Source organism: Anoplopoma fimbria, chromosome 2, assembly GCF_027596085.1.
Source record: "Anoplopoma fimbria isolate UVic2021 breed Golden Eagle Sablefish chromosome 2, Afim_UVic_2022, whole genome shotgun sequence".
In the NCBI taxonomy this organism is placed as follows: Eukaryota; Metazoa; Chordata; class Actinopteri; order Perciformes; family Anoplopomatidae; genus Anoplopoma; species Anoplopoma fimbria.
In genome coordinates, this window is record NC_072450.1 from 12,566,120 (window position 1) to 12,582,505 (window position 16,386).

At 38.5% G+C, this 16,386-nt stretch overlaps 2 protein-coding genes across 2 annotated transcripts; both read left to right on the plus strand.

Annotated features, from left to right (window-relative positions):
• The first annotated feature begins 675 nt into the window (after nt 1-675).
• On the plus strand, nt 676-5,943 carry LOC129104763 (pro-cathepsin H-like). Its single transcript, XM_054615601.1, has 12 exons — nt 676-765; nt 1,800-1,831; nt 1,980-2,085; nt 2,242-2,312; nt 2,410-2,514; nt 3,051-3,137; nt 3,343-3,398; nt 3,518-3,599; nt 3,686-3,754; nt 4,027-4,133; nt 5,013-5,141; nt 5,238-5,943. Exons 1-12 carry the CDS (start codon nt 690-692, stop codon nt 5,311-5,313), a joined length of 996 nt encoding a protein of 331 aa, XP_054471576.1. The 5' UTR covers nt 676-689; the 3' UTR covers nt 5,314-5,943.
• A 389-nt stretch (nt 5,944-6,332) lies between these two features.
• wdr76 (WD repeat domain 76) lies at nt 6,333-12,214 on the plus strand. Its single transcript, XM_054615928.1, has 15 exons — nt 6,333-6,553; nt 6,655-6,762; nt 6,865-6,948; nt 7,130-7,222; nt 8,218-8,276; nt 8,522-8,639; nt 8,792-8,887; nt 9,143-9,183; nt 9,361-9,514; nt 9,890-10,048; nt 10,197-10,312; nt 10,467-10,565; nt 10,686-10,838; nt 10,934-10,987; nt 11,110-12,214. Exons 1-15 carry the CDS (start codon nt 6,503-6,505, stop codon nt 11,363-11,365), a joined length of 1,641 nt encoding a protein of 546 aa, XP_054471903.1. The 5' UTR covers nt 6,333-6,502; the 3' UTR covers nt 11,366-12,214.
• The last annotated feature ends 4,172 nt before the right edge of the window (nt 12,215-16,386 follow it).

The following is a 16,386-nucleotide window of genomic DNA, read 5'->3' on the forward strand; positions in this document are numbered from 1 at the left end:
AACATATCCCTTCGAAATGTGTTATCCTTATGATCGTTCAACTCTGTAATAACTTTTCTGTGTATGATACTTTAAAGCAAATGTTGAAAGCAACTTATAAGTGTAACACATTCTGTATCCTGTCTATTCCAACGTGTGAGCAGGAACTATACAGTAGTAATATTGTGCTTATTCTTGGAATATTTATAGGTATTTTTTACAGGCTTTGTATAGAAAAAAACACCTAAAGCTTAAGTGGCAGGCATGTACCACTTTCACGTGTTCAAATCAAATCTATATCTAGGACAGTATGTGTACTGTATTTAAACCCCACCCTTGCACATGAATCTTTACCCTCTAACAGGCACATCAAATGTTTGCAGTGAGCAATACCCAGTGGTATGAGAATTATCTTTCAGTCTATTTCAACAGCTTGAGTAGTATTTCCAGTTTTGTATAAAAGTGTATTCTTTCCTGATTACCTCTTGTTAATAAATCTATTCTTTCTCAGGGGGAGAAGTGTCTCCAAGGCTGCCACATTTGTTTACACTGTTAAACTGAGCTAGCTGCATTAACACAGACACTTGCTAGATGTTGTGGTTGTACTGGGGAACATAAAGAGGGGTGGGACCAAGGAAGGGGGTGTTACCTTAAAAAGAATCCGACTCATGTGACGCTCTCACAGCTTGTTGGGAGTCGACGGGGAAGGTATGGCGCTCGGAGTGTTGTGGTTCATCGCCAACCTGTTTAGTTTAGTTCATTTATCACCGTTCATTTTACCCGCAGGTAAGTTAAAACTCATGGAGATGAACGGTTGTTTGATATTTTGTCGTTTTAGTTTGTTGCGAAATGTAAGTCGCTTAATATCTTGTTTAAACTAATTTGATGGCAGACAATTAAATAAGTGTTAATATGAAGAATATTAATGACTCTTCCGTCATGAACAAAAAAATACCTTTGGTTATTGGTACTTTATATATAAATATTTACATAATATTTATGTAAGCACAAACACTTTTTTTTCTTACTTACATAACTTTTTTTTTTGTCCAGCTTTGTTGTTCTTGCTGTTAAGTTATATATATATATATACAGTTCCAGACAAAAGTTTGGACACACCTTCTCATTCAATGGTTTTTCTTTATTTTTATTTTTCTACATTGTAGATTAATATTGAAGACATCCAAACTATGAAGGAACACATATGGAATTATGTGGTAAACAAACAAATGCTCAACAAACCAGAATATGTTTTATATTTTAGATTCTTCAAAGTCGTTGAATGAGAAGGTGTGTCCAAACTTTTGACTGGTACTGTATGTATATATTTCAAAATAGATGCAAATTTTTTGTGTCAAATTCATTGTATGGCCACACATATGTTTACAAAAACATGTCATTCTGATTAAATTCTACAAAATAAAAAACATCCCATTAGGTTACAAGTAAAAGTCCTGTAGCCTATTAGAAATGCCAATTATAATCTTTAATATAGTTTATTATAGGAGTATTATTATGCTATTGATGTATTAATGTGTAAGTATAATTTTATTGTCGTACTTGGTCTTTGTGAAGCTAATTTTAACTATTTAATATAGGTTACTATTTGTGCCGTGCATTATATTATATAAAATCATCAAATGTAAATCAACTGCAGCTGTCAGATAAATGCAGTGGAATGAAAATCACAAATTTCCCCTGAAAAATAGTGAAGTTGGCCTACTAGTACAAGTAGAACTTCAGAACTAAACTTGAAAGTTTATAAATGTTGATTATTAGGCTGTTTTATTAACAGAAGGCTTCATTTTGTGTCCAATCAGAGGAATATCAATTCAAACAGTGGACGTTACAGGTATGTAGCCTACATAAAAAACAATGTTACTGAAATGTATACTCCACAGTCTTATGAATCATTTGATTTTGATTGCTTCAGTAAAATGTTTTTAAAAACTCAATTCTCTCTTTTCTATATGCTGTTACACCTCTCTTTTTGCCTGCAGTACAACAACGTTTATGACGCCGAGGAGTATTACCACCGGCTTCGCATATTCACTGAGAATAAGAGGGAAATTGATCATCATAATGCTGGGAATCACTCGTTCACAAGTACAGTAGAGCTCCTCACCCTGTCTCATAACGTGTAATATATAGATTATTACCACAGTGGGTGCACTGTCAACTCTCTTTTGAAAGCTGTAATATTTTATAATGTTGTTAAAAAGACATGCATGTCCTGACAACGTTTTTCATTTTAATCTGTAGTGGGCTTGAATCAGTTCTCAGACATGACATTTGAGGAATTCAGGAAATCATTTCTTTTGACAGAGCCTCAGGTAAAACACATTTTACAATACAACACACTTTATGCGGCTGTTGCTTTTACACAAAAACTTTTTTTGATTACAGTCTTTTGGTTCTCTTCTATTGTAGAACTGCTCAGCTACTAAAGGGGGTCATTTCAGCAGGGCTGGTCCTTATCCTGAGTCCGTAGACTGGAGGATGAAGGGCAACGTTGTCACTCCCGTGAAGAACCAGGTATCCTGATATGGTGCTGAACAGCCAAACAAATAACACCACTGTCTAGAGGGACAATGGACATTATTCCAAGGATATGCATAAACTTCCCTGCTAATTTATAGTGGAAACTGAGTGTTACAGCACATCCCTGAAGGTTTGTACCTCATTTGAAAAAAAATTGTCAAGCAAAACCTCATCAGTAGCCTTCATAACAAATGTTTTAAGTAGCACTCATTGTGTCTTGATTAAACTACTTTGATTTAAATGTTAGCACTGAAATAGTAAAAGCAAAAAGTGTTTAATTAACAAGAACAGTGGTTACATTTAACAAAAGTATATTTACAATCTTTATTATTGTGGCTTGACTAATTTGAGAGTAAATGAGCATGATAAAGTAACATAGACTAGAGACTTTACAAAGCTCCACCAGAGACACAGGCGACCTTATGTTGTTTTTACAAGCTATTGACCTTGATGTGAAAAAAATAATTTAGTTCCCCTTTATTAAATGTCAATTACAAGTTTTTTTAATTATAACGTGTTTACGTCTTCAGGGTCCCTGTGGAAGCTGTTGGACCTTCTCCACTACCGGCTGTTTGGAGTCAGTGACTGCTATCGCTACCGGGAAGCTAATACCTCTGGTAGGTTATGTATTATTCAACACTGTCTAATAGATTTCCAATGAGTCACTTTCCAACAAGGATAATTTAGCAAATGTATTCGCAGGAGAAATCTCTGTTTCTCAGTTTGATCTGTGGTTTGTCTACCTTGATGATTAAAGCTAGTAGTAGTAGTACAGAACAATGCTTTGTATAAAAGTATAATGCAGTTTGCTTTCTTTGCCAGTCTGAGCAGCAGCTGATAGATTGTGCCGAAGACTTCAACAATCATGGATGCATGGGGTAATTAACACGTTTTTGTTTTTTACATAAGTTGTTATTAAACAACATTATAAGTTATAGTAGTCAGAAAAAATGTGTATTTGGCTTCAACCAGTTAAACCCTACCTGGTTTGTTTCAGTGGCCTCCCCAGCCAGGCATTTGAGTACATCAAATACAACAACGGCCTTATGACAGAGGAGGACTATCCCTACAAAGGACATGTATGACTTTTCTGCAGTATTATCTCATTGTATCTTTCAATATAAAAATGATGCAATGTAAGATTTCTTTCTATTTCCTGTTTTAGGATGACACTTGCCATTTTGAGCCTGCACTTGCAGCTGCTTTTGTCCTGGATGTTATCAACATAACAAGTGTGAGTGTATACATGTGGAGTTACATCGTGCAAGTGTCCCTTTAGGAAATTACGGCTTGGTCACAAAGTCACAAATCAGGTAAAAGAGGCAAAATAAACTATTTTGGTAGACAAATAGACAAAATAGTTTCTTATAACTATGTGACTTTGTTCCATTGTTGTGAATTCTTACAGCGACAGTCAATGTACTCACACTACAATAACGTTAGCTCCTAACTGCATTTTGCTGTCCCCCTTTGTTTTAAAATTCCTGTATGTTTGTCCCTCCACAGTGTGATGAAAAGGCCATGGTTGATGCTGTGGCCCGGCTCAACCCTGTGTCCTTTGGCTTTGAGGTTGTGGCTGACTTTATGCACTACAAAGAAGGTGTTTACACCAGGTGAGCTAATGACATCAGTAAGTCAACAAGTTTAGACTGTTGTTCTGAAATAACATGTGGTTATAAATATTCAAAGGACAATGTTGTTTCTGTTGCACTATGGACATTTTTATAATACAATAATAGGATTTTAGTCGAGGGACCCAATGGCACATATGTTATTTATAAGATAATTAAAAGGGCAACCAATGAAATCTTAGTTGATGGCAGGATGGACATATATTTACGACTATTGTTTTTATTTAGTGCTGTTTTACCACTTTGCCTGCCTGTTTGCTTCAACATTGGTGTCAGACTAGTGTAGTGACCGCAAAAAAAGTACTCTACTACCAAGTATTTTCATCACACAGCGTTCTGCCTGCTAGCTTGCAACATGTCGGTGTGGACTGGATGTTGTATGAATATTAGTTAGAGTCTGATGGGCAGGTGGCACCTTGCATGGTAGCCCCGTCATCAGTGTGTGAATGATATGTAATCATATGTAATATAAGCTTTGAGCTACTGATTGTAAGTCGCTTTGGATAAAAGCGTCTGCTAAATGACTGTAATGTAATGTAAATGTAATGTATGTCCGTCCCTAATAGTAAGCTATTCATAAGTTGACCACTGTGAAGATCTGATGCCTCATTTGTTTCGGTGCCTACAGTTATGAGTGCTTGTGATTCACTTCACTCAACTCTCTGTCCTCTCTATCATAGCTGTGCTAATATTAGCCTGTGTTTTTGTGTTGCGTGACTCTGTCTTGAACAGGCATAAAAATATCTACAGGAACAGCTACAAAACACATCTTTGCATAGGCAGGATGCAGCCCACTCGCCCTACAAAAGACATTTTCATACTCACTCCATTGATCTAAAAGCATCAGTGTTGTCTGTTTAGCACCCAGTGTAAGAACACAGCAGACATGGTGAATCATGCGGTCCTGGCTGTGGGTTACGGTGCTGAAGAGACCGGCACGCCGTATTGGATTGTGAAGAACTCTTGGAGCACCGGTTGGGGAATGGACGGGTAAATATAGTCTGCGTCTGTCTGTGTGTGTTTCAGTGTGATGACTTGTTACAGCTTCCAGTGATCACGGGCACCTTTCTTTTTTTATTCCAACAGATATTTTATGATCGAGCGAGGAAAAAACATGTGCGGACTTGCTGCATGCGCTTCCTACCCTCTACCTTTAGCTTGAGGACTAAAATAGCAACTAAGTGGAGGAATGATAAGACTCAGGAAAATGTAACCCAGAGACAACATACATGGAGTGAGCGGGATGGAAAATCAGTGCTTTCATGCTCATTATGTACATGTCATGTAAACTATTGTGTCACACTCTCAACTTTGCTGTGTGGTTTATTTGCTTTTACTTATTTAAAGATTGGAAGTTTTCATCTAATATCTTTAGATGATATAAAAGTTTGCCTGTACTGGTGCTTGCACCATGCAGTACTTTTTTTAAGGAACGGCAGTGGGGGGGAAAAAAACAGGAGAAGCAACCATCTTACCAACATTATCAGTAATGTGACATGCATGGTGTTATGCTGAGACATAGCATTCCTGTAGATCAATGATATCATGTTATGGCAGATCTTACACGGGCAATTTAATACATTTTTCAGTGAAAGGCCACTTTATGGCCCCATAAAGACAAAATCATGTGTGAAAATATCTCTTCAAAGACAAGGACAAGCTGCTTCCTTGACCTCCACAGTTCTTCTCTGACCTCATTAGCTAACTTGATAGATGGTCATGCACAAAATGCACATTAAGGAGTCAGCAACTGTTTGTTTCCATTTCTACATGTTTTATTAATAAAGAATTCTCCCCCTTATGCTTATGGATCTTTCATTATATTATTGCCTTTATTACTGATGACTTATTTCTCTGTGTACACGGTTGTGTTTGTCAACTGATTACTATTTTCTATTTAAACTCATTGGAAAATGCTGGCAATGCGTAAGTCAATGTTAAGTGTTTAAATGTCATTTTTGGGGCTGCTTTCATGCATCAAAAAAACTGAATGATGAATATTAGCCTGCTATTGCCAACATCTGCCAGAGGGTGGCTACATTATATCTATGTAGAAAGCTGAAGCCGGAAGCCAGATATGAGACGTCAATCAAGGTATAAGGCTGTTCATTGGCTGTCGGCAGATTAGAACGGCCCCTTATTCTGATGTCACTGGGAGACAACCAATGAGCTGCTAACATTCTGTTTCACAACACAGAGGGGCGGGGCCAGTTACAAAACATTTCCAGTGTGTGGCGCGAAGCGTTTTTATCTTTTTTTTTACCAATATCAGATACCAACCTCGGAAGTGTGCATGTATCACCCCTCTGCACTTATCTGCAACTCATACGTGCTGTTATAAGTGCACTAATATGGCGACAAGACGAACGAAATTAAAAGCTGTTGTGGAGTTAAAGTTATTGGTGAGTTTCGTGAAAACATGTGCTTTTGTGGAAAAGTTGAATGCTATTTCTTTTTAACCCCAGTCAACATTCGTTACTTGGTATTAATGCACACCTTGTAGGAAATGACCCCTGTGGATCTCGAGGGTCCAGTCAGAAGATCTTCACGACACCCACTGGCACCTAAACGCCTCCAGTACTCACCTGAGACAGCTCCCAATCAGAAAAGGGTAAGAGACACTTCAATACATAGACATGCATAAGAAAAGAATATTCATATTAAAGTATGTTTGTGTTTTTTTTTTTCTTTCTAATATGCCTGCTTCTATTAGAGGAAAACAACAACAACGCACAATGAACAAAACAGCCAGAATGACAGCAAGGAAGTTGGAACTAGTGATCAGGAGGGTTCAGCTGTAAGTATGAGCAACCCTGCACAGTTTATCATGGACATTGTGCTTTCTACTCACTTTCTATTCAGCACGAACATGTATGGGTATGTTCCAAATCAACCCATCTGTTCTCAACTCCTTCAGGGCAGGTTATTGCATATTGTTTCTCCAGAATGTCAGTGCTGTGTCTTTGTTTAACACACAGGGTGGATATGGAGCACTTTCTTCATATGAACTGGAGCGTCTGGAGAACATCAGACAAAATCAAGCTTTTCTGTCGTCTATCAACTTATTCAAGGTAGTGAAATGGGCGGAGTTACAAGGTTCATTTATTGTCATTGTAGACCAGGCTTGTGCAAAGAACTTATGTTTGGAGTCCCATTTTGCTACATTAGAAAAAAACAAAAGCAAAACCATATTCCATATGTAGGTACAGCAGCTGATGATTCCATATTTCTTGCCAGACGGCAGCAGGGGGAACAGGCTGTGGCTTGGGTGGATATTGTCTTTTATTATCCTTTGAGCTCTTTGCAGAGACATCTTCTCACCAGTATCCTTAATGCTTGGCAGATGGGTAATAATGATGTTCTCTGTGGTTTAAACCACCCGCTGTAGAGCCCCCCTGTCCTGTTTGTAATTTTTCCAGACAGGTACTTTCTATCCAGACGGCCACATGAGTTGACATTTCTCCACTTCATTTAGGGACACTAAGATTTAGGGCTGGACAATATTTACCTACATTGTGAAGCTCTCACAACCTAGGTATATTCTCTACCTACTTTTCAATAAATATATGGTCTAAATCCCATCGAAATGAACTGAGTATAGCTATACCAACCAGTGCCAAAACAGACAATCAACCAGAGGAGTATTTAACTGGTTATACTTGATCCAAACAGATATACGACCATTAAACAGCATAATAAATTACATGTTATGAACTGATGTATCATAAAACCTATATCTTTAATATCTTTAATTTATCAATAATATAATTGACAATTTATTGGGATATGAATTTTAAAGTCATTAAGCTGCGCTCTTGTTTTTTAAAGTAATGCTTCCTAAAAAGTGGGCCTTAGGTAAGCATAAGTGCAGTCAGTATTACCTCACACCCACTCAACAGTCCAATTGAATTAGATATTTTTTAAAAAGTGTATAAAATGAAAGTAGGGGTCAGAATTGTTTTTTTACCAAAATACAAATGCACTAATTTCGCCACAGCCATCTTGTGTTACGTCTTACTTTCTCTGAACAGGTAGGATGAGTATTAATTATTTTTCTTTTCAAAAGGCCACTGAGGAGTTGAAGCAGTTGACACGGCCAAAGCCATCGCAGAGGGGTCTCATGAGGTACGGTCGGGTGACAAACTGTGAATACTGAGCTCATTATTCAGCGTATTAGTAATTCCTGTTACATCTTTTTTTTCTCTTTATTAGTTTTTTTTTTAGTTTTTTTTTTTTACTGTTGGTCAGGTTGCCTGTCATCACTTTAGACTGTCAATTGTTTAAGTTTTAGCTATAAGTATAACCTTTCAAAAGTCCAACAAACCAATGTCTTCTTCGTGTAACTTCGATGCTCTTTTGTGTGGCGGCAGGTCACAGGCTGCTGTAAAAGAAGCGCTGCCATCTCGCAAATCTCTTCGTCTCCAAAATAAAGAGGCAGATACCTTGACACTTCCTCCTGAACCAAGGGGGATGCTGATCATGCAGGAGGTAGCTACATATAAATAATGTATATCTTACCTCACTTCATGCCACTCCACTGCTCTCTGTCTCTAGCATTTATTTTTCTTGCTGCCTTTTTTTTTTTCTTCTTTATTTCCTGTTTTTTGTAACTCACTTGAATTATTTTACTTATTTTGAAGTCACTCAAGAAACCTCCTGGTCCTCTGCCCATGGATCCAGTCAACATGGAGGAGGGAAGCAAGCTGCCTTCACAACTTCTTGAGCTCTGCTCAGAGGTAGGACTCACCTTTTTGGGCTTTTACAATGCTTCATGTTGGCATTACTTTGTATTTATTTTTTCCCAAAACTGTAAATTAATGTTTAGCTGTTGACTGTTGTGTCCCAAGAACACAATAACGTTTAAAGCCAAACATATTTTGGAGATGTCTAATGTTGAGATATGTTACATCTTTGCAGGATGATTATTGTTGTTTGCTCATGCTGCTCTTGAATCAATTAGTAAACATTAAAAGTGTTTTTTCTTTTCATAGAGTTCAACAGAAGAAAGAAAGATGGAGCTCGGTCTTAAAGAGTAAGATTTTAAGTTTTGATCTGATTCCTTAAGCCTATTGCTTAGCTTCTTAATAAGTGACTGCTCCATCTCTTAGGGCACATTAGTCTCCCTTTGGCCATTGCATTCATACTTACATCTTTGCAAACAGTTGAAAATCTTCTACAGGTGGACTTTAATCTTCACTGCTGTCTTTAGGTACCGCTCCGCCCTTAAGAACATGAGGATAACTGAGGACAGAGTGGCCAAAGTGGTGAAGGACCGAATCTTCTCCGCTGCCTTCCACCCCTGTACCAGCAGCCTGTTGATGGCCACAGGAGACAAGCTGGGGAAAGTTGGCCTCTGGAAATTGGTGCGTTTTTTCATTTCATTGAACTTAATGCTGTTATAAATTGGTATGTGACCACTGGAGGTCACTGTGGGCTCCAAAACTAGCTCGTAACAACAAGACTTGATGTTCTAGATCAGCTGGGAAATCAGTCAATAAATTAGTAAACAACATCAGAGGTACCTTGTTTTATTTGCACATTTTTAAAAAGAAATACTGTCAAATGTGAGGCTAATATTCAGTCGTGTTTCAAAATTGGTTTCATGAAAGCAAAACATCAGTCAGAGGACAAATACGTTTATTTTAAAAGTCACATCTCTTTCATATCATATGAAATCTAGAAAAAGAAGACACACTATTATTTTAAAATCATTTTCTTGCCTTTTTATTTTCCCTCAGGGTGGTGATTGGGGTGATGATGGTGTTCTGCTCTTCGAGCCCCACACTCGTCCAGTAGCCTGCATGGCGTTCTCCCGGGCTCAACCCACCCAGCTGCTGAGCCTCAGCTACGACGGCTCTCTACGCTGTACGGATGTAGAGAAGGCCGTCTTTGATGATGTGAGATAGCTTTTGTTTCACAAAATGTAGCTTTTGAAAGTTCATGTTGTGAAGGCTGTGAGCTTAACGGCCTACATGCAAATGTTTTAAGAGCTTAAAATATTGCTACCACCTCAATCAGTTAACGCCAATTTGTGCATTGTTCTAGGTGTATGACATTGAAGATGGCCTGAAAACATTTGACTTCATGTCCCATGATTGTCTGACACTAGTAGTCGGGAACTGGTTTGGAGAAGTTGCCATCGTCGATAGGCGGACCCCAGGGTAATGAGTTATAGCTGATAATAAGAAAGACTAGTGCTTTTTAGTCTCTTTCCATTGTGTTGAAGAACAACAGTGGGGATGAACAGTTTGAACTGTCTTGTCAATGAATGATCTTTTCATTAACATCCTTCACTGGTATTTTATTTCCCTGCAGAAACACCCACGAGTCCCTCCACTCATTGGACCCCAAGACTCTGCGTTGTGTGAGCGTCCACCCTTTACAGAAGCAGTACTTTGCTGTTGCAGAAAGCAAGTATGTCTGATTATTGATTTAATATACTTTTGCAGAGAGATCATTTGATCCATTTTTCTCTGTCTTGTCGCAGTTTTTCTTTTTTAACGAACTAAAGGAATGTTTTGATCTTGTCCGCAGGGTAGTGAATATTTATGACAGCAGATATCTGAACAAGACTAAAAGCCAGGAAGTCTCCCAGCTGCATGGGCACTCTTTAAGCATATCCAGCGCTTATTTCTCCCCTCGCACAGGCAACAGAGTTCTCACCACCTGTATGGATAACCACATAAGGTGAAGCCGGCTCACGCTTTAAATAATTGTGTTAAACTTATAGTAGTTGACTTTTCAATCCCAGCTTAACTTTATCCTTTATCCTCTTTTGACAGGATATATGACACATCTGCAGTGAGTACAAAATCTCCCTTGCTGACATCCATCAGGTAAATCCAATTATTTGTTCACAGACTTTGTGCTGTCTTGTTCTCATGTATTTCTGTGTTTATTTGAGACTTGAGTTAGCTGAACCTACTCACAGCCTGTCTTATCAATCTTCATTTTTCAGACACAACATGCACACAGGCCGATGGCTGACCAAACTATCAGCAGTGTGGGACCCCAAAAAGGAAGACTGCTTCGTGGTGGGCAGCATGTCTCATCCTCGGATGGTGCAGGTGTTCCACGAAAGCGGCGAGCTCCAGCACTCCTTTATAGATGGCGAGAACCTGAGCACGGTGCAGTCGGTCACTGCTTTCCACCCCACAAGGAATGCCTTCCTGGGCGGCAATGCGTCAGGGCGCCTGCATGTCTTCTCCGACTGAGACCAAGACTTCTAGTTGAGCCCATTTAGGTAGGAAGAACAAGTAAGGAAATGTTTTTGTCACAGTCAAGGTGGAAAACTAGCACAGTGTGGATTGATATCTCAGTGCTAGTTGTGACAGTCGTGTCTTTATTGTTGCCCTCTCTGGATCTCAATATCGCTTTAAGATAGTGTTGTCATAATTCTAACACTTATTACAATAGTGTGAATACAGTTGTTAAACACAACTATATTCACCCTTTCAGTCTTGAGTTTACTGTATGTGGAATGGGCTGCAATAACTTAACATGAGGACTCTCTTCTAAATATTGTAACACTGCTCAAACTCTGTTAAGGTGCATGGGGATTGTGAGTGAGCAGAAGTGTCCTGCCACAAATTCTGGACTGAATTGAGGTCTGGACTTTGAGCTACTTCTGTTTGCTATTAACCTGTTAGGCTTCATGTTTGGGTTTTTTGTCTGACTGGAAAATTAATCTTAAATCATAGTTGTCCTGAGAATGGCAGGGATTTATTTGCTCTTTTCTCCTTTTAAAGCTAGGGTTGTTTGGTAATCTTTGTTATATTTATTAAGACTCAATACATTCCGACAGCAATCAAGAAATCAAATACTTTTACTCATAGACAAAAATCTGATATCTGCAATTCTCTCATATTTTTGTGCATCAACTGTAGGTTAAAAATGAATAACTCTGACTGACTGACTGACTTTGTTGACTCTGCTGTTTACTTTTTCTGTTCTCATATTTTGCATTTTTTTTGTACTCCAGAACCTAATTTCTAAAATGTGTTTCCTCTGTGTTTTATTTGTATTCTTTCTTTATCTTCTTTTCATTTTGTGGCTGCTGAAGCAAAAGGAATAAATATACAGACATTTTTATACCAAACATTTTGAGTGTGAGTGTTATTAATTTAGCAGTGGTAGTGCCCATGTTACCTTAAGATGGCAGCATTGTGACAAAGGAACAGTGCTAACATTGATTACAGTCGGTTGTTTCCAAGCAGGGGCAAGATGAAAAACGTCAGGAGGTGCTGATTTGGGTTGAATGTTTGTTTCCTCTGTGAATTCGTGATTGAACTTGTAGACGCACAAGCTGCCAGATGTCAAGAATAGATTATATTTATTCATAAATAAATTACACCAGTCTTAAATCAGTGATTGGAAATAAGCAGTCTTGTTTGGAGGTAATAAATGCAGAACACATGCTTACAGAGACATTTCCATGTGCAGGGCCATGGGTACAGGAAAGAAGCTTACAGTAAGACCACATCAGAGGCCTTATTCCTGTTTACATGATTCAGTAAAACCAATACAACAGTTGCCTGTCAATGGAGCTGTTACCACTCTTTATCAGTACAAGTCATTTGAAACAGATTTTAGCAATAAAAAAACAAATACATTGCAAAAGGAAATATTCAGGTAGTTGAATATGCTACTTCTGCTGTTCTAAATTGGCAAAAAATACAAACCACTCCACTTCCATTTAGGTAAAACCTGTTCAGAGTCAAGTGACAATGGGTCTACTGTTGGGTGTTCTTTCACAAGAAAACTTGCATCTTCTCTGTTTCTCTAAAATGAGTCGAGGAAGAGCAGTCTATCATTGGGCAACAATTAAACAGGACTTACATGACAACGTTACCTTCCACTGTGTTTGGTCGGGAGCAGTGGGCACCATCCCTTCACACATGCATCTACAGGCTGTTTTACCTTCTGTAGGGACATTTTGAATGTTTAGCAGACAGACAAACATTCCTTTGCTGTTTATGGTTATTATTATTCATAACATTATCTGTTATTTATTGCTCAAATTATGTTACGTTTATCATACAGAGGAACATAACATGAGACTTTAGAGTACAAATTATACTACAGTAATCACATTTTCTGCCACGCCTGGCCTTTCATCTTACACAGTCAGTCGGAAAACAGCGAGCACCGTCTGAATAAAAGCAGATGCATAAGTAATTTATCAAGTCTGAAAACCAACCAAAAAACGTTTTTTCTGTTAAATATAAAAATTTCAGGTCAATATCTCCGTCTTATTCATCCAACTCACAGTATTAATACTTCTGTTATTTTAGCATATCTGAATTTTGAAAAAAAGTAATTACTGTACATAAATCAACATTCAAAGCCAGGTATTTAATACTACAGGGATAAACGTGTGTACTGCTTCCTGTTAACTTTCAACCTGTGGATTTTTTTGGGAAAGATGTGAATATTAATATGGTAACTTTCCAAACTGCCTATATGATCCTGCATATCCTAAACCCCTCAGCTAATACACATCCTATACCATTCCTGTTGCATAAAAAATACACCTATTTTATTTAAGGTATAATGATATATACCTGCTGATGACTCTATCATTACCACTGGCAAAGCATATACACCTACATACAGTGGGTACGGAAAGTATTCAGACCCCTTTAAATTTTTCACTCTTTGTTTCATTGCAGCCATTTGCTAAAATCGAAAAAGTTCATTTTTTTTCGCATTAATGTACACTCAGCAACCCATCTTGACAGAAAAAAACAGAAATGTAGAAATCTTTGCAAATTTATTAAAAAAGAAAAACTGAAATATCACATGGTCATAAGTATTCAGACCCTTTGCTGTGACACTCATATTTAACTCACATGCTGTCCATTTCTTCTGATCCTCCTTGAGATGGTTCTACTCCTTCATTGGAGTCCAGCTGTGTTTAATTAAACTGATTGGACTTGATTAGGAAAGGCACACACCTGTCTATATAAGACCTTACAGCTCACAGTGCATGTCAGAACAAATGAGAATCATGAGGTCGAAGGAACTGCCCAAGGAGCTCAGAGACAGAATTGTGGCAAGGCACAGATCTGGCCAAGGTTACAAAAGAATTTCTGCAGCACTCAAGGTTCCTAAGAGCACAGTGGCCTCCATAATCCTTAAATGGAAGAAGTATGGGATGACCAGAACTCTTCCTAGACCTGGCCGTCCAGCCAAACTGAGCAATCGTGGGAGAAGAGCCTTGGTGAGAGAGGTAAAGAAGAACCCAAAGATCACTGTGGCTGAGCTCCAGAGATGCAGTAGGGAGATGGGAGAAAGTTCCACAAAGTCAACTATCACTGCAGCCCTCCACCAGTCGGGGCTTTATGGCAGAGTGGCCCGACGGAAGCCTCTCCTCAGTGCAAGACATATGAAAGCCCGCATAGAGTTTGCCAAAAAACACATGGAGGACTCCCAAACTATGAGAAATAAGATTCTCTGGTCTGATGAGACCAAGATTGAACTTTTTGGCGTTAATTCTAAGTGGTATGTGTGGAGAAAACCAGGCACTGCTCATCACCTGCCCAATACAATCCCAACATTGACCATGCTATGGGGGTGTTTTTCAGCTGCAGGGACAGGACGACTGGTTGCAATTGAAGGAAAGATGAATGCGGCCAAGTACAGAGATATCCTGGAAGAAAACCTCCTCCAGAGTGCTCAGGACCTCAGACTGGGCCGAAGGTTCACCTTCCAACAAGACAATGACCCGAAGCACACAGCTAAAATAACAAAGGCGTGGCTTCGGAACAAGTCTGTGACCATTCTTGACTGGCCCAGCCAGAGCCCTGACCTAAACCCAATTGAGCATCTCTGGAGAGACCTGAAAATGGCTGTCCACCAACGTTCACCATCCAACCTGACAGAACTGGAGAGGATCTGCAAGGAAGAATGGCAGAGGATCCCCAAATCCAGGTGTGAGAAACTTGTTGCATCATTCCCAAGAAGACTCATGGCTGTACTAGCTCAAAAGGGTGCTTCTACTCAATACTGAGCAAAGGGTCTGAATACTTATGACCATGTGATATTTCAGTTTTTCTTTTTTAATAAATTTGCAAAAATTTCTACATTTCTGTTTTTTTCTGTCAAGATGGGTTGCTGAGTGTACATTAATGCGAAAAAAAATGAACTTTTTCGATTTTAGCAAATGGCTGCAATGAAACAAAGGGTGAAAAATTTAAAGGGGTCTGAATACTTTCCGTACCCACTGTATATCCCATGAAACACTTGTAGGCTTGTTGAGAGGATCAACAGTGAACTGTATGGTTTTTAATTATGCTGTTGATTACTCTGGGCTGTAAATATGCACTGCAGGCTAACCTGTGAAATAAGATAAACGTAATAAGGCTAGAGAAGAAGAGCAGACTATCAGAGTTTCCATCCGTTGACGCAAACTGACTAACATCAGACAACAGAGGTTTCTTTGGTAGGTGTGATGATGATGAAGATCGCAGTAGGACGTAAACGTGAAGTATCTTAGGCTTTCTTGTAAGCATGGCGGAAAACTATACATCCACTGTAAAAAAGAATGCTTCAAGTCCGTTAAATGTCACTGTGAGGAAATCTCCATGTGTAAATGACACATCAGTTTGTACAAAAATGGAAACATGATTTAAATGTATTCAGACTTTACAGATAAACGCACACATTTGAACACAGCAGGGCTAAACAAAGTTCTATGACCTTCACTCAAAATGAACTAAAATCGAGCTCTTTTAACTGTATAATGTGGGGAAAATATAGCACTAATTTCTGCACTTTACGAAAAAGTAAAACAAGGTCAAATTCCCCTTAATGGAAAAGATCTTGTTTTTTTTATATCAACAGTATTGCACATCAAGATAAACTCCTTCTACAGAGTGTGGGAGTCAAATAACTAACCAAACACTTCACTATCACTACAGCTCTAGCTCACACAGTCCCATCACCTTTACAACTACTGGCAAAGTTACTACGGCAAAGTGACAACTGTTCCTTACACATTGAAGTTGATTGTAGCTATAAGAATTATTTGGCTGCTATTTTATAAAACTAGTAAAACCTACCACCTCCATTACTTATAGCCTTACAATTATCCATTATTCATAGTCATTGGACGATAAAACTTTATTGGTGCTCTAGTGGCTGGACAAAAATGGTAACGTGAGCACACTAAATGGACGTCTGACCACGATCTAAGTCACAGTTATTACAGAAATGATCATTCAAGCCATCAAAC

What these genes read in the sequence shown, in the direction of transcription:
- wdr76 (XM_054615928.1), top strand. Translation starts at nt 6,503, where the DNA reads ATGGCGACAAGACGAACGAAATTAAAAGCTGTTGTGGAGTTAAAGTTA. An exon ending in AAGTTGGCCTCTGGAAATTG is followed by an intron (nt 9,515 to 9,889) that starts GTGCGTTTTTTC and finishes ATTTTCCCTCAG; the next exon opens with GGTGGTGATTGGGGTGATGA. An exon ending in GTCGATAGGCGGACCCCAGG is followed by an intron (nt 10,313 to 10,466) that starts GTAATGAGTTAT and finishes ATTTCCCTGCAG; the next exon opens with AAACACCCACGAGTCCCTCC.
- LOC129104763 (XM_054615601.1), top strand. Translation starts at nt 690, where the DNA reads ATGGCGCTCGGAGTGTTGTGGTTCATCGCCAACCTGTTTAGTTTAGTT. An exon ending in TCACTCCCGTGAAGAACCAG is followed by an intron (nt 2,515 to 3,050) that starts GTATCCTGATAT and finishes TTACGTCTTCAG; the next exon opens with GGTCCCTGTGGAAGCTGTTG. An exon ending in CCGGGAAGCTAATACCTCTG is followed by an intron (nt 3,138 to 3,342) that starts GTAGGTTATGTA and finishes TTTCTTTGCCAG; the next exon opens with TCTGAGCAGCAGCTGATAGA.